Here is an 18,070-nt window from a genome sequence, read left to right on the forward strand (position 1 = left end):
CATCAGTAAACTAAGAATTGCTCTCTTGCCAGGCTCCATCCCCCACCCCAGTGTCCTACTGTGGCCTGAATGGCTATACCCAGTGGCTATACCCTAACCTAATCCACACTGAAAAGCTAGCAAAAGCTAATTTTGATTCTCAGTTCAGGGGTAACTTCAACCCAGTGATGCTTACATTTTAAAGGGGGATTCTCCAAAGTGGAAATAACCTCAAGACTCAAAAGAATAGAGAATACGGTAAACCAGGAGGCAAATGTGAAAATTGAGGCATAATGACAAGATATGACACTCAAAAGCCAATGAACTTTACATTTTCCAAAGGCTCAGGCCCTCTCTCTTGGAACTGTCCCAAGTGTAGCCACACTTTTCCTGTTGTCATTAAGAGTTAAAAAGCAAGGTTAGGGCCGGCCCTGTGGCTTGGTGGTTAAGTGCGCGCGCTGCGATGCTGGTGGCCCGGGTTCGGATCCCGGGTGCGCATCGAGGCACCACTTCTCCGTTCATCCTGAGGCCGAGTCCCGCATACAGCAACTAGAAGGATGTGCAGCTACGACATACAACTATCCACTGGGGCTTTGGGGGGAAAAAAATAAAAAATAAATAAAATCTTTAAAAAAAAAAAAGCAAGGTTATAAGGAAAGTGAGAACCTAGGAGACATAGGGTAGTAAAGAGAGAGGATGAACCAGGGAACTGCATAGATGATCAGACAATTCAGAGGAGGAAAACTAATAATAATAAACTACTCACATCTGTATAAGACTAAACACTTGTCACATTCTCTCATAAGAGCTACACGCATCAACCTTGTGAGATAGGTTCTGTTATTTCCCAAATACCTGGCATGGGGAAACTGAGGCCCAGAAAGGTCAAGAGGTATCAGAACACGTGCTAATTCCTAGTCTCCTGTTCTTTTTTATTAAATTAGATATTTCATAAAGAAAACTATGAGGACTCAAGAGAACTAAGCTAGGAAGAGGAAAGAAAAAGAAAAAAAGGTTCAAGGGAAATAGTGGAAAGAAAATGCTTTAAGATAGAAGCTACAAAACAGTAAGCAGCTATTTTATTAATCAGAAAATCTTCTTGCAATCCCCCTCCACTCTCTCAGAGGGTGTGTGACAAGACACCCGATAAGATGGCCAGTTTCAGGCCTGCTCCCACGACAGAGAGCTGACACAACCACAGACCTGCTACCTGACAATACAAGAGCAGCCTACTTCTCCTGTCAAGAGGACTCAGGAACATGCGCACTAAACCTAAGAGATGACCACAAGAGGCCTCCAGGCACTAGCTTTGACCAGCAGCTGCAGCCTAGTACCTCTGTCCCAAGCCAGGGCTTACCCTAGTCTAGCAGGACGTTCCCCCCACAGCAGAGCTTAATTCAGCTACCACTCTACCCCCACACCTTGAGCCAGTTGAAGGTTGGCAGAAGACCCTGGGGAAAAGGGATAGTAATCATCTTCTCTCAGACCAAGAACACCTGATAGGGTATGCTCAGTCTTCCTTCAGCAACTCCATTTCCCACCAGAAAACTGGAGATCTGTGACTATGGAAAACTTGGCATGTTCCCAGACGAGAAAGCCCCAACTGCAGGTGAGAGAGCAGTCTAGGACAGCCTAAAGTGAAAGAAGACCTCCCATGAAAAACTGTGAGTTTAAGTCTGCTCTTATTTGGCCAAAATACTCACTCTATATATTGGCTCCAACCCAACCATAATCCTGGAATAACACTCTTACATGGCATTTAGGAGTTTTACAAAGTCCCTTATCTTCCATTGCCTCCAAAAGGTAGAGATTAATTTTCCCTTTTTCGCAAATTTGGAAACTAAGTCTCAGAGAGAAAAAGCAACTCGTTCAAGACCTCACAAATAGAAAATGGCAGGGCCGGCCCCATGGCTTAGCGGTTAAGTACGCCTGCTCCACTACTGGAGGCCCGGGTTCGGATCCCGGGTGCACACCGACTCACCGCTTCTCCAGCCATGCTGAGGTCGCGTCCCACATACAGCAACTAGAAGGATGTGCAACTATGACATACACAACTATCTACTGGGGCTTTGGAGAAAAAAAGCAGGAGCACTGGCAATAGATGTTAGCTCAGAGCCGGTCTTCCTCAGCAAAAAGAGAAGGATTAGCATGGATGTTAGCTCAGGGCTGATCTTCCTCACAAAAAAAAAAAAAAAAAGAAAGAAAGAAAATGGCAAAACCTGGAGTTGAACCCAGGTTTTCCTATCTCCAAGACTCTGATTTTCGTACAATGAAGGCCCAGCTTTGTTAGGAAGCTTAAAAGCTAAAAAACAAGCAAATTGGATTCTCCAGCTTGGAATCCACCAAGGAGTTACTGTATGACCTTGAGCAAATAGTTTCACTTCTTTGGGCACCAGAAAACTCATCTGTAAAATGAAGCGAAGCGATGTGAAACAAATGTAGAGAGAAGAAAATTCTTTGGTTCCTGGAGTACTGTCAAGTGTAGCCCCCTGCCCAGCACTTCAAATAAAGTCAACTACCCCGCCACTCATCATCCCCTCACACTGACCCTCCTTGTGACTGCTATATATTTTCTGTTAATGGCACCACAAGGCTCCTCATTACCTACACTCAAAACATAAGTGTACCTTTGAATCTTCTCTTTCCTTCCCTCCCTATACTTAAACTCTAAGTCCTATTGATTCTACCTCCACAACGTAGACCCTGATCTCTGCTCATGAACAATTGCAGTCTCCCATCTAGGCTCCCTGCCTCCAACTTCACTCCCACCAATGCATCGTGTAATGCTCTGTGACATTAACCTTCCTAAAGCAAAACTCAGGTCATGTCTCTCTCCTGCTCAAAACCTACAAGGACCACTTACTGCCTACAAAGTACAGTCTAAACTCTTTCGCCTGACTTTGAGGCCCTCCATGATCTTTCCTCAATTAATCTTTTTTGCCTTATTTTATAGTACTCTCCTTCATAGATGCCACTCTCCAGCCAGTCTGGACTAACTAATGTCCCCTAAAGACTCTCCACTTTTTCCCACTCCATGCCATTACTCACGACATTTCCTGACTGGAATGCTTCCCTCAACTTACTTTATATTTCTGCCTAAAGTACCTGAAGACCCACTAAGCTGCTACCTCCACCACAAAGCTTCCTCGATCTCTCCAGGCAAAGGTGATCCCACTCTCCAATAGGACCATCGGTATCATTCATAGGGTACTAGACTGCCTTGCACAATAAGCTTTAAAGTGGGAGATCTGTTATGAGGATTAAACAAGATCATATATGGGAAAGTATCTAGCCCAGTCCTGGTATAGAGTAGGTGCTCAATAGGAGCTCTTATTATGATACAGAAAAATATAGGTGCACATCTTAATTCTATTATACTCAGCCCTTCTAGTGGGCAGGGATTGTCATATGACATATAATATACATGTTAAATGTTGACTGAAGAGGTAAAGAACACTACATAGATACAGACCCTATCCCAAAGCTTCATCCAGAAGAACTCAACCATAATGCTATTTTTGGAAGATACAAACTGAATACACACCACTCTGTAGCTAAACACTTCACCAATGTGATATTCCTATTCAGAATTTATAAGTGAATACACCCTCTCGTTCCCTCCCCCATGCCCCAAAATCCTAATTCCAGTTTCTTTAAGGCCACTTAGGTGATAGAACAAACAAATGCCACTAACAGTCTGATAAACTGTATACTTTTTAATCCAAATGCAAACCTCTACCTAAACTCATATAGCTGTTTCTTTCTCCAGAAGTTGTTAAACAAAAATAGAAACAGCATTGGCCTTTGGGTCACATAAACCTAAATTCAAATCCTGGCTTAGTCACCTTGGAAAAATTACTTAAATTCTGAGAGTTACAGTTTCCCCATCTAAAAAATGAGAAAAATCTCCACCTTTAAAAGTTGTTGTGCAGATATAAATCACCTAGCCCAGTGGCTAGAACATAACAGGAGCTCAATAAGTAGTAGCTACCACCATCATTCTTATCATTGAGGTTATTTGAGTTGTCTTAATTACATCCTTACCTCTTCAGAGATATGAAGTGTGAGTTCCAGTGACCTTTGCCCTGGTCAGCAAATGTTTCTTGAAACAAGACCTCCACAAATCTGACTACCCAGCAACACATGCACAAACACACAGGCACATACTGCTTTCTAACCTGTGTATGTGTTATACCCGAAGGGCACCCATCTCCCCCGGCCACTGCATTTCACATGCTGGCTCTGGGAACTTGGCAAACATGGACACATTTGTTTTAACATACGCTGTAGTGATGAGAGTTCTAAGAGCTTCCTGAGAGGCCTGAGATAACACAGAGAGGCCAAACAGGAGCAGAGCTACTGAATCACACTGGAGAAAATTAGGGGTATATGAGGTTTGGAAGCCTGCCTGCCTGCCTGTCAGTGAGATTTCTGGTCATTATCTAGGTTAGAACTCAACACAAGGCAGCGAGGAGCTCTGTAAATGTTGCTAACAGAGGAAAGGGACAGGTTTGTCCTAGGTAGGCCATGCTGACAGCACAGCTGACTCTCTTATACCTTTGCCTCCTCTACCAAGTCTCCCTACAGGCCCCTCCCCAATGCCCGAAGGAAAGCTGGTCTGATATCTGCTCAGGCTGGATTTCTCTAAGTCGCAGGGAGTTCTCAGCATCAGAGATAACATTTAAAAAGCCAGGGGCCGGCCCAGTGGCTTAGCGGTTAAGTGCGAGCGCTCCGCTCCACTGCTGGTGGCCGGGGTTCAGATCCCGGGCGCGCACCGACACATCGCTTCTCCGGCCATGCTGAGGCCGCGTCCCACATACAGCAACTAGAAGGATGTGCAGCTTTGACATACAACTATCTACTGGGGCTTTGGGGGAAAAAATAAAATAAATAAATAAAATTATAAAAATAAATAAATAAATAAAAATAAAAAGCCAGTGATCCCTCTGGAATATCCCACCTCCCTAAGGCTCAACAAGCCCAGCATGAGAGAAGGCTCCCTCCTCCATCTCACAAGCCAGGCTAAGAAAAGCAGTTAAAGTTCATTCTGTTCACTCGGCTGCCTCAAGTTTGACCTGAGGTAAACCCATGTGGGCCATGGAACCTAAGACAGGGAGGAGCAGGAAGGACCTGAGGAGGCCTTGCCCACAGGTCTCATGTCGGCCATTTATTTATTTATTTATTTTTAATTTTATTTATTTATTTTTTTCCCCCAAAGCCCCAGTAGATAGTTGTATGTCACAAATGCACATCCTTCTAGTTGCTGTACGTGGGACACGGCCTCAGCATGGCCGGAGAAGCGGTGCGTTGGTGCGCACCTGGGATCCAAACCCAGGCCACCAGCAGCGGAGCACGCGCACTTAACTGCTAAGCCATGGGGCCGGCCCATCATATCGACCATTTATGAGCACAGACTTGCTCCATTCCTATTGCAGCCACCTGCTTAGGGTAGAGCAGCCAGAGCAGACAAACAAAAACTGCCAGCCAGAGTCAAGGGCCAAACCATCCCCCAGTGTGACTGATAACTGTCACCATGCACAGGTTCAGTAGGTACTCAATAAATAGGGATGAAGTAATAGTCACCAGAAAATTAGTGCCCACAGAACTCCTCAGAAAACCCACCATGTGAATTCTTCCCCTAATCTCAGGCCACTCTCCTCTAAGCTTTTCATAGGAACTGATGTCAATTTCCTTGGCACTCTCTCTCCAAGCCTACTCAATGCAAGGATCAACTCACTGTTATTCATTCATTTATTCAACAAATTTCTACTGGGCACATACTCTCTGACCAGTACTGTGATAGATACTAAGGGTGGGTCCTATAGTCAACAAAACAGACATGGCTCTTGCCCTCAAGAGAGAGAAAAATATGCAAAACAAAACAAAAACAAAAAACGGCTTTAAAATCTATACAACCCTTTCACATGAATTAACTCTCTTTCAACCCCATTTTAATCCCAAATGAGGAAACCGTAGTTTGGGTCATACTGTCAGTAAGGCCCCAAGCCAGTGCCCAGTGCTCTTGCACATCAGGCTGTCACTCACTTTAAGAGGCATACGCAGGGTGTGAAGTGCACAGAGAGTTTTGCAGACAGCAAGTGCTACCAGAGTTTGACCAGAGATGAGAGGGAACTCAGGGCCAGCATTAATGTCAGGCAACACTTTACAGAGGATTGAGAGGTTATGAAGGAAGAAAGGTGGTGAGGGGAGGACATTCTGGGAGGAGAGTAAAACGACATTAAGTAAAGGCAAAAGAGAATCAGTATAATGTATGCTCTGCAGACCAGGACAAAGCCTGGCTGGGCCAAGATGTCAAGAGGGGAACAGAGTAAGATGAAGCGGGCAAAGTGGTCTGGGGCCAGAACCCTAGGTCAGGAAGGAAACTAACACCCATGGAGGGATTTTAGAGCCTGCACCATCTCTAGTCTAAGCTCACCAGCAGAAAACAAAAGAATGGTGCTATTGGTTCATTTCAGATTTTTCTTTTCATGGCCTCTCCCATGAAATAAATCTCCTCCATTCTGATAAACATGACAGGGCCATAGCCATCCCTTCTCAAATCTTGCCTGCCCTAGCAAGTTGTGCCAACACAGGCAAGGCTTTGTCAAATTCTCAGTGCCCAGAAAGCTTCCCCTTGGCACTTTCTAGGTGGCCACAAGTAACCCCACAAGGCTTTAGATACACTTAGCCTGCCTGTGGAGGCCCCAAATCCATACATAATGCAATCAGCTGAGCTGAACTATGGTGAGACATGCAGTACAACGCTCTGACCCACCTCCTTCAGGAAGCATACTTGTACATCCCAACAAACAGATCTCTCCTTGCTCTGAACTGAGATTGCCAAGGGAGTGGTTCAGAATGCAGATATTATCACAGATATTAAAAGCTCTCTAGCTGGGTGGGAAACTTCTCAGAAGCAGCACTTGACACTGACTTTGTATACCCCCAATTCTGCCCAGCCCAATTTCTGTGAACACAATACACTACTATGAACTGCTTTCTGGTTCTCCTCTATATAGGTCTCAGACCCCCTAACAACCCAAACTGGCTGCATTAGGGTAGAAAGTCTCCACAACAGAACTGGAACAGCATGTGAATGAGAATCAGACAAAATGAGTTAGATTCTAGCCCTAGCTAAGACCTGGGGCAAGTTTGCTTCTCTCATATGTAAAATGAGGAGTTTTGGAGAGCCGGTCCTTAAAAGCCCTTCCAGCTTTGACATACTAGGATGTTAAGTCCTAGCACTTAATACCAATGGCCTAAAAGGTCAGAGTAAGTTTTTCATCTGTCAATGTGTAAGTCCCAATTCAATGCCACCTACAAGCCTAGCTCTCAGAAGCCAAGTTGGGGCAGTAAAGGCTCCAACGTCGGTGGATGCACAATGGGCTCCAGAACTGAAGGTAACAACAAGGAGTTGGGAGGCAGCACTAGAACCTAGGATAAAAAGCTAGCTTAGGATTGGGCCCAAGACAAGGGAGGAGTATAGAGGGAGGGGCCATGTCAACTACTTGTCAAAGCAATGAAATCATGCATGAAGCACGAGGACACAATATCTAAGAGAGTACAGAAAGATTCCACAAGATTCTAGGAGGCAAGCAAAGAAATTCAAAGAAAAGCTAAGAGGACATAGCACCTAGAAGCCATTGTTTCCAAGATCATGGCCCTAGGGTGATATCATAGGCATCCTCTAAGATGGCCCCAGTGATGGGTAGTCATGCCCTTGTGTAATCCCTTCACCTTGAGTGCGGGCTAGACTTATTGACTTGCTTCTAACAAAGAGAATATGGCAGAAGTTGTGGCATATCAATGCAAGATTGGGTGATAAAAAGACTGCAGCTTCCGTCTTGGGCACACCCTCTCACTCTCTCTTAGATCACTTGTCCTGGGGGAAGCCAATTGTCATGCCATGAGGCAGCCCACTGGAAAGGCCCATGTGCCAAGGGACCAAGGCCTTCCAACAACCATGCAAATTAGCTTGAAAGCAAATACTCTCCCAGCAATTGAGCTTTCAGTCCCAGCCGAACAGCTGGACTGCAACCTCATGAGGGACCTTGAGCCAGAGGCACCCAGCTAAGCAGCACCCAGATTCCTAACCCACAGAAGCTGTGAGATAATAAATGTTTACTGTTTTAGGCCTCTAAGTCTGGGGATAATTTGTTATGCAGGTGGGGACCAGGCCCATCTGGTCAGCCATTTCAAGCATGGGGCTAGGGAAGTGGTTACACTCAGTGAAAGGATGGGGTATGGGCCGGAAATAAGGTCAAATACTAGTACCCAGACTTTATCAACAGCTTTCCTATGGCCTAGCGTAAGCCTTGAATAAAAGCTCAGTTTGGCCACACCCAGGGTCAGTAAACATTTGGTGGGTACACATGAAGTAAGACAATGGAACTACAGCAGGTTCAAAGAAGCAACTACCCTTACAGGGATGCTACCATAACTAGACACTCAGATTCTGACTGAGGCTTTTCAGGCCCACAAAAGCAAAGGTTGAAAGGATCCAACTATCCCTAATTGTGTAGTACTTTAGAAAGAGCTTTATAAAGCCCTTTCACCAGATAAGTTATCTCATTTTATCCTCACTACAAATCTATACATTCAGGTTATTCCCTTTCCTCAAATGAAAAAACTAAGGCTGAGAGAGATGAGGTGACTAACCCTCCACTAGGTCCACAGCTAGTAAGGAAAGGAGCTGGAACTCTTGAAGGTCCCCAAAATCCAGATATTTATGACTGATGGCTGTGGCCAACTCAGTCCCTTCTGCAAACCAAAGCCAATCATCTCACTTTACATATAGGCTTCTATCCAGCCCCAACCACTCATTTCCCAACTCTCTCCTCCCAACTACACAGAGGTCCTCTGTGGCATTAGACAGTTTCCCAGCTACGCCTAACTGTATTCTCCTAGTAAGGACTGCAATGATAAGAGTCTGGCTACTTTAAAATTCTAGACAAACATCTTCCAAATGAAGGGAGGCTGTTGAACCCAAACTGATCTGGATGATTTTTTTTAACAAAGAATGAAAAATTCTAAAACAGTGAACTTTCTAAGTAAAGCTTATTTTTTCAACTTTACCTAACCCTTTCTAAGGAAAATTCTTTCAACTTCTAATCAAGTGCCTAGTAAACTACAGGAGAATCAGAACCAGACAATATAAATCTCCTTCAATTCAGCTCTACAAACTTGATAGTATGTAAAGTATACTCCATGCCCCGCCTTGTGCTGGGAGCTTGCTATCTTAATCCTTGAGCAGCTTATGGAATATCAAGGAAGGCAGGCATATACACAGATAACTCCAACCCCAGAGCATGGCTGGCTGGTAAGAATACAGACTCTCCCATCCTCCAGAACAGCACTTTGTGATAGGTGACTAGACTATTCAAACACCTTTGTTAACACAGCTATCACCACACCACTGAGGCTGTGAGTGCCAGATCAGTGAGGACACATGGATAGGTAATGTGTTCTGATAAAAACGGCAAGGGCTTGGTACACAGATCCCCAGAGGTATAGTTCTGATCCTGCCACTTTTTAGCTATGTGACCAAAAACACAAATTGCTCAGGTACAAATTCTTCATCTTTAAAATGGGCATAATAATAAAAACAGCCCTACCTACTTCCAAAGTGGAGAATAAAATAAAACAATAGACTGAAAGGGGATAAACAGATCTGAGCTTGGATGAAAACACAAAGTGCCCTGGGTGAGCAACATCTCCAAGAGTTGAGGAAAAGCCCAGAATATGTACCCAAGACATGAGATGGTTTGAAAGGAAGAGAGAAAATACGAGTCATTCAAACAGGCCCTGATTCCAGCTTTTCCAACAAATTTTAACAGAGGTTGTAGGCTGGACACAATAAAAACAGAGATAAATAAAGTACAACCCCTCCTGCCTTCTTCCACAAAGAGCTTAGCAAACATATATACAATGTGCTATCTGTTACATCAGAAATTTATACAAAGTGTCCTGGGGTAATAAAGAAAGCTCTGTATTGTTATTATTTTATTTCTTAAACTGTATTGTGGGCACATGGGTATTCAGTGTATTATTCTTTATACTTTGTTGTATATCTGAAATGTTTCATAATATTTTTTTTATCAGCAGTAAAAAAAAAAGAAAGCTCTGTTGGAGGCCCAGTTTGGTATCTTTCTCTCTCCCTAAAAGTCTGACAGCCAGAGTTGCTGGGTTTCCTGCAGAATCGTTTCCCACAAAGGGAAATGTACCACAGCACACCCATGAAGTCACTCAGCAATGTATCTCAAAGCTACTCAGTAGGAAATGAGGGGCCCCTTGGGGTTCAAACCCAAGTCCTGTGGAAACCTAGGAAACCACTCCCCACAATAAGACCTCATCCCTTCCTTGCCAGAGAACAGGAGTTTTTGTGTGTGAGTGTGAGGAGATCAGGCCTGTGCTAACATCTGCCAATCCTCTTCTTTTTTTGCTGAGGAAGACCCGCCCTGGGCTAACATCCATGCCCATCTTCCTCCACTTTACATGGGACGCCGCCGCAGCATGGCATACCAAGTAGTGCGTCAGTACGCGCCAGGGATCCAAACCGGCGAACCCCGGGCCGCCACAGCAGAGCACGCACACTTACCCACTTGCGCCACCGGGCCGGCCCCCAGAACAAGAGTTCTTAACATGAAGGCCCCACATTCCTAAGGGGCCCATGGGTAGAATTCAGGGGATGCAGGGGGGTGGTGCTGTGAATTTAGATGGGAAAGAAATTACATCTTTATTTTCAATATTCTCTTACTGAAAGTTACCATTTCCTTCAATTATATATTGTAAGCAACCAACCACAATATTATTAGCAGTACCTATGATTTTGGCACCAATAGAAATTACAGATATTTTCATGTCACATTACATTGTTGCAGATATCTCAAAATATTATTTACATTCATCATCACTTCAAAATTATAGTAGTTATTAGACGTGCGCTAGATCCCACATGACTGCAATCTTCCTGTCTGTGGGCCCTCATGCGAGGTAGCTGGCCAACTATGAAGCAACTCTGCCAATTATTTTTCATGCCAAACAGTGAGACCCCATGTGCTCATACTGGTGACCCAGACATCTATAATGCCCCCTTTCCTCCAACCGTTCCCAAGTCAGATCACTCCTTCCTGGTTCTCTTCTGCCTCTACCCAACCCCTCCTTCCAGGAAGCCCTCCCCAGCCAACTTAGCCTAGCCTAGACCACACACAGCCCTCTTTTTTGTGTGTGTGTGAGGAAGATCGGCCCTGAGCTAACATCTGCCAATCCTCCTCTTTTTTGCTGAGGAAGACTGGCCCTGGGCTAACATCCACGCCCACCTTCCTCCACTTTATATGGGACGCCACCACAGCATGGCTTGCCAAGCGGTGCGCCGGTGCGCGCCCGGGATCGGAACCAGCGAACCCCGGGCTGCCGCAGCGGAGCAGGGGCACCTAACCACTTGCGCCACCAGGCCAGCCCAGACACAGAGCCCTCTTAATCCTTAGCCTATACTGTCTACAGTGCCTGGTTTTGTGCTTCATTAAGCCTGTGCATTATACTATATTTAATATTCTCTAAATATATATCCCCACCCCACTCTCACTTAGACTTCTTTGGTAGCCCTGAGTTCCTTCCATAGAACAAAGCAAGCATAAGCACTCATTATGGACTTGTGGATTGAACAGCCAATTACTCAATTCAGGGTCCCTGACTCAAATGTCTTAGTCTAGTTCTACAATAACCCACTGTGGAACTTCTATTTGATGCTTCTCTGGACATCACTTTCCTCATACACTAAAAATAAGTGGGTTGAACTAACTGATGTTTCCACCTCCTAAATTTTGAATTAGGTAACCACTTTTTATCTCCCCAAGATCTGAGAAAAATTATGGGGGAAACTGAAAAGCCTCCCCCAGCTCTCCCAGGCAGGGTTAGTCACTTGCTCCTCTGGGCTTCCCACAGTCTTTTATATGTATATACAATGCATCTACTACAGCATTTATCACTGAGTTTTGAAAAAGTATATACCCTAGTAGCCAAGGTGGAGGTATGGAGGAGAGTCAGACTGCCTGGCTTCAGATTCTGGCTCTGCTCCCCACTATCTGTATAACTTTGGGCAAGTTACTTAACCTTTCTATGATTCCGTTTCCTCACCTATAAAATGGGGCTAATACCTAGCACACAGGATGTAAGAATTAAATGGAATAATATGTTTGGAATAGTGCCTGCCACAGTACTAAAAAATGTTAGTTGCTATTATCATTGATGTTACTGATGTTGTTAATGTCTTACTAGGCACTGCGTTCCTACTTTAGCCGGATCTCTGTCCTCCGATTCGCCATCATGACATTCTGTGTTGTTTTCTTCCATGGCACTTACCACAAGATATTATATTTATTTATGTATTTATTTCCTATCTCACCACTAGACTGTAAACTCCATGAGGGCAGAGAAGGTGTCTGTTTTGTTCATCCTTAAATTCCCAACACCAAACACAGTGCCTGGCCCAGAGCAAACACTCAAATATTTGTTGAATAAACAGCACATGAACTGGCACTGTCTGATGTTTGCTGAATAAATTAACCTAGTTAAGGGTGATTGTCAAAGCTGAGGTGCAGGCGCAGATGATGTCTTAGTTGCCCCAGGATTAGTGTGACCCTCTCCCCAGTCTTTAATATTAGCCTCAGCCAAGCCCCACCCACCTGCCCTTAACCCCAGGCTGGTTCCGGGAGCCACCCTCAGCTAAAATTAGCATAGCCACCAAGATGGCCAGGCCATTTATAGCCTTGGAGGCAGCGACAACTAGCTGGGTGGGCAGGCAGGGCTCTGGCCTCCCACTCCCATCAGGGGTTGATTGAGAAGCCAGCCTGCAGTCCACAAACTACCTAGATGCCTATCCTCCGAGCCCCTGTTCTGGCCATCTTGAGTCAAACCACAGTTCTGGATCAGAGGCCCTCAATACCTCCAACACGGGCAGTCACAGCTCCAGACTCACCTGGGACTCCTCAGACACATTCTGCAGAAAACATTTTGAGTTTCTGGAGCAATGAGCCCAGAGTCTATGGAGGTTCCAAGCATCAATTCCAGGCTAGCTTCAGAAACGCAGGCCCCAGAGTAGCACAGCCAGGCACAGATCTCTACTGAGAAAGTGACAGCACAGATGGGTGTGCAGGCCTCAAAAAGCCAGAGGTGACAGGAATGGCCTCTCTACCACCCAATGAGAGGGCCTCCTAGCAGAGCACCTGCCTTCACCGTAGGGGCAGGCCTTTAAGAGGGGCATATACATCCAACAAGAGAAAAATTCCAACTCTCTGGCCCTTCAGAAGACTCTCCAGAGGAGAAAAAGACAGGCCTTTTCTTGGATCTCAGCTACAGAGTCAGCAGGGCCTGCCTAACTAACTCAGCAGGAGGAAAGTCGCCTTCTCTCGGCCCTGCCTGGCACTCCTTTAACAGGGCAGAGCCGGAGAAGATGGAAGAAGTCTAGAACTTAAGTACCAGAAGACCTGCCTATAAGACTGAGCACAGGACTCAGTTTCTTCACCCACAAAAAGGGGATAATACCATCTGCCCTGCATTCTAATAGGGCCATAGTGAGACTACTGTAGGGAAAAAAAGCTGTGTAATTATAAAACGTAAACTGTGGAAAACATACAAATTGACTGGGTATGTTGAATCTGATTTAGAAAAGTGGCAGTTTCAAGGGCAAGTAAAACTCCTGTGTTCTGAGGATACAGAGGACCTGGAAAGGCTATAGGAGTTCCTGGATGCATAGAAAGCTCCTCCCCAAATCCTTTAGCAGAACCCAGTCCACAAGCCACCTTTTTGCAAAAAATGAGTCCCTGTCTTAGTCAGAGACAAAGTCCCAGACAGGCTAAAGGGGACAACCTACCAGAACAAAAGTGCTGAGACCCCCAGGTTCCCACAAACCATAGCCATTCCCAGTACCTAGGGTCCCTCTCTGAGACTTCCCTCCCTGGGATTCAGTATTATTGTCACAACAGAAACTAATTTCTGAACTGAGAGGAATCAAAGACCAAAAGAGAAGCCTAAGTGGTATAATCAGCACAGCCAGCCCTCTGAAATATGTTGTGTGGAGGCCTGTCTCCATAAGCTCAAGTCATGGGGTGGTTCTCAGGGGTGCTGGAACACTTCTTACCTTAGGCGTGGGCACACACACATCTTCCTGATAGCTAGCTAATGCCTAAAATTCAAAACTTCATCCCTTTAGCTTGTGTCTAAAATATAGAACACCTCCTCCCCCTAAAAAATATTCATTTTATGTCAGTCCCTCATATTTTATGGTGAAAAATGATGTATTATCAGCTATAAACAGGGATATCACTGGGACTAAAGATGCTCCTTAGGTCCCACTTCACAGTTTGGCCTACATCCGCCTACTAGTCTTTCCCTTCATAGCCCAATGAGAACCAAGCCTTGAGCTGTTTCAGGGGCTAAGGAGACACCGTATGGAGAAACAGGATTAATCTACAAGAAGGACCTATCTTCAAAGTAACAGCATGGGTGCTATGCTTGTACATACAGCAACCCTGGCCTCTCTTGGAACCCAGCCCTTGGAGCACCTGGAATCACACCCAGTCTAGTCAAGGAAGTTAAAAGGGAATTTCCCAAGAAAGAGTCTACCACCAAAGCCAGCCTCTGGATCTATCCACGAAACTTCCCAGCCACCATGACCTATGTTTCCTTTTCCTCCTTGTATCAACGGACATCCACTGAGCAGTCCCCTCACTTGAGCTAGCCTACCCTCAGAAAGAACCTAGCTATAAACTCTCCCACTCTGCAGCCCATCGCTTTGGGGAGATCACAGTGACAGGGTGAGAGAAATGGGGGAAGAAAACTGAATTCCTTCTAAGCCTTGTGTAAAACCACTGAATTTTAAAAGTGTTCCTTTCTTCTGCAGCAGAACACCAGGCTGTTCAAGTCTCCATGAGTGCACTGGAAAAACCTGGACAGATCAGAAAATCATAGAATTCCAACCCTCATCAGTCAGAAGAAACAGAACAAGTCAACAAGTGGTTCCTCAAATTATATCAAATCCATGTTGAGAAAAGGCCATTTAACTCCCTGGTGGTAAATAGGATTCCATGCAAGGAACTGCCTTGATATTTCAAATGGGCACAGCTACAACACGGCAGATTACCTAAGGGAAGGGAGGGACTAGGGTTCCCACGCTTGTAGGAACTGAAAGGCACACCTGAACACCAAGCTGTAGGGCAACAGAGTTGGCCCAGCCCCGACTTTCCCTGCCCAACCAAAGTAGCCTCCCTTATGCTGCAAGTGCTGTAACTGGCCAAGAGCAACAGACTTATTACCTGCCCAGGCCATTCTTTCAGACAAGTAGTCCTGAGAAGGGGTTTTGGCTTGCTGATCCGAAAGGCCAAGGGACCGGGAAGGCAGATCTCTTCTCACTGCCAACGAAAGATATCCGGAGAAGGGATGAAGAAAGTTGTTCAGGAGAGACAGAGACATCAGCCACGGCTCCTGAACAGAAAGAACTCACTGGACTAATGCGAACAGGCAGTGCCATGTGTGGGTCCTCCATCAACCGCACATGTAGAAACCTAGGGTTCAACTTTCCCACTCGGGCACTTCAGTTCTGAGTCAAAGCCCCCAGCCCGGTCCAGCCCGTGGCAAGGCCTTACCTTCTGCAGTGGACTCCTCAGAAGCGGCCCCCGAGCCGGCTCCTGTCGCCTTCTCGCTCTGGCTATGGCTGAGGCTCTGGCCATGATGCAGGAGGAGCCCCCAGAGGAGCCACAGGGCAAGACGGGCGCACACATCCATGACTCCAGGTCTCAGTCAACATGCGCCTGATGTGGACACCTCGGGATCCCAGGGGCAAAGTCGGGAGCCCGAGAGTGCAGCCGGCGGTCCCGGAACCCCAGGCAAGATGCCCTCGAGGCGCCGCAGCTGTCCAGCCACCCGCAGGCCTGCCTCCTCCGACAGCCAAAGGTCAAGTGCTCCAAGTTTGGGCGCGGGAGGAGGGACGTCGCCTCCGGTCCAACAGTGGGTCCGCTGGAGCTTCGGCGGCCTGAGCGCCCTGTCTGCTCGGGCCGCTTCCGGAGAGTTTGGACAGGGTGGCTGCGGGGCCGCTGTCAGCTCCGCAGCCGGCTACACCCCTGCGGGCGGGCGGGATCTCCCGCGGGGACGGGAGTGGGGGAGGGAGAGAAGGCAGGGGAAGAGGGGGGCACCTGGCCTCGCCCCGCCGAGGAGCGGCGAGCAGCACAGGCTCGGGGAGGGCGTGCGACTCGCAGGCCCCCGCGGGCGCAGGCGGCTCCGAGATCCCAGGCCTCCTAGGCCGAGGTCAGCGCCTCCGCCCAGTCCCGCGCCCAGGCGGCCGGCAGTGCCCAGGTTCAGCAGGCGGACGCGCACGGGCCAGGCCCGGGACAGCGGCTCCCCGGCGGGCGGGCAGGCGGCGCGGGGCGGGCCCGGGGCGGGCGGGGGCGTGCTCTCCCGCAGGCCCGCCCCGCGCCGCCCGGCCCCCCGCGAGGCCCGGGACCGCCCCAGCGCCGGGCTTATGCCGGAATAACCTGTTGGAGGCAGCCGCTGGGCGCCCCCAGCCCCCGGCGGGCTCTCCCTGCCCCCAGCCCGCGCTGGTCTCCGCCGGGACCGCCCTCCCGCGCCAAGAGTCGGGTCCTGGCCCCCGCTTCCGTCTCGAGAGTCTCTCCCGCGCTAACCGCCCGCGGGCCGGCGGGCGGGCCCCTGACACGCAGTTGTTCAGGTAACCCAGGCCTGCGGCGGCGGCAGTAGCTGCCTGCCCGGATCTCCGGCCTCGGTGCTGCTCCACTCGCCTCAGCTCTAGAGCCGGGCTGGACACAGGCCCCCGGCACAACGACTGCCGCCCCGGGCTGCCTGAGGCGACAACGGCCAGGCCCGGTTCGGCCGGGGGCGCGCTCCCAGCCCCCCACTCCGGGCCGGCTCTCCAGGCTCCGCCCTCCCGCCGCGCCTCGCAGCCAATCGGCTTCCGCCTCTCTGCAGCTCAGGAACCCGCGTGCTTCGTCACCCGTGTGCAGCGGCCCCTGGCGGGCAAATCTGGGTGCTGCAGACATGACTCGAGCCCCTGGGAGGCCCTGCCCCTTTGCAGAGGGTTGGGGAGCGCAGCGAGGACCCGCCCCAGGGGAGGCCCAATAGGGCCCACGAGTATTTTCAGAGGAAATGATGCCAGAAAACAAAATGAAACGTCCAAACGGCTATTGGTAAATTTGCCCTACATATTCCTTAAGTCTCAGCTAAAGGGCCCCATTTGCCTTCCTGACTCCGCTTCCCCGCCTCGTCCAAGCTAAGTCGACGCCCTCTCAACTCGCACAGCCTGTGTTCCTACCTGCCCCTCAACTCCCCTGCCTTTTGAGGTTTTTGCGGGTAGGGCTTGTGGCTGGTTCCTCCCTGCATCTCACTCTCCCAGCTCTATGTCGCTGGGAGGAGGTGTTAGCGACTTGAGAATGAGTGCCCCAGTGAAGAGAGAGCCGCGCCTGGGCCTCCTTCAACAGAGCCTGCACTTCCTGTTCTCTTCTCAAGCATGCTGTCAGCAAATCTTTACTGAAACCTACTCTATGCCCTACCCTGTCCTTGGCACCCGAGGCGGGGAAAGGGATTAGGCCCAGTCCTTCCTCTGACTGACAGCGCCAAGTCAGCTACCTGTTCTGAGCAAGCCCTCTGAAGACCGGGAACACGGATTTGCCCAACAGCTGCCTGGCTTAGGGGTTAGGCTGTTGATATAAAAATACACGTCTAACGTCATCTTAATTTGCTCTAGGACCCAAATTAAGCTTGAACTATTGCCAGAGGCAAAAATGATAAAACTGAGGCTGTCCTCCTGAGGGCACATCATGAGAAGGCAGGACTCTTTGGAAAAGACAATAATGCTGGGAAAAGTAGAAGGCAGCAGGAAGAGGAAGATGAAATATGAGATGGATTGACTCCATAAAGGAAGCCATAGGCAGGAGTCTACAGAAGCTGAGTAGGGCTGTTGAGGACAGCACAATGTGGACATCATTCAGTCATAGGGTCTCCAGGAGTCGGAGCTGACTTGATGGCACGTAACAACAACATCATTTACTCCCACTCTCCCCACTCTCTTATTAAGCTCCAGTTACAC

The 18,070-nt window shown here is 48.0% G+C and overlaps 1 protein-coding gene across 4 annotated transcripts in view; it reads right to left on the minus strand.

Moving 5' to 3' along the window:
* STIM1 (stromal interaction molecule 1) overlaps window positions 1–16,871 on the minus strand; it is a 183,894-nt gene extending 167,023 nt beyond the window's left edge. The window contains exons 1-2 of one of the 4 annotated variants that reach the window (XM_087433355.1): window positions 15,621–16,871; window positions 15,291–15,386 (exon numbers count right to left, since the gene is read on the minus strand). In XM_087433355.1, coding sequence (XP_087289481.1) covers window positions 15,291–15,386; window positions 15,621–15,759 — 235 coding nt within the window. In that variant the 5' untranslated portion in view covers window positions 15,760–16,871. The remainder of the gene's footprint in view (window positions 1–15,290; window positions 15,387–15,620) is intronic. The other 3 variants (XM_087433356.1, XM_014790239.2, XM_004433936.3) reach the window with 3 other exon arrangements.
* Between the last annotated feature and the right edge of the window lie 1,199 nt (window positions 16,872–18,070).

The sequence above is a fragment of the Ceratotherium simum genome, chromosome 7, assembly GCF_057802395.1.
Source record: "Ceratotherium simum simum isolate JZ-2026a chromosome 7, ASM5780239v1, whole genome shotgun sequence".
Lineage (NCBI taxonomy): Eukaryota > Metazoa > Chordata > Mammalia > Perissodactyla > Rhinocerotidae > Ceratotherium > Ceratotherium simum.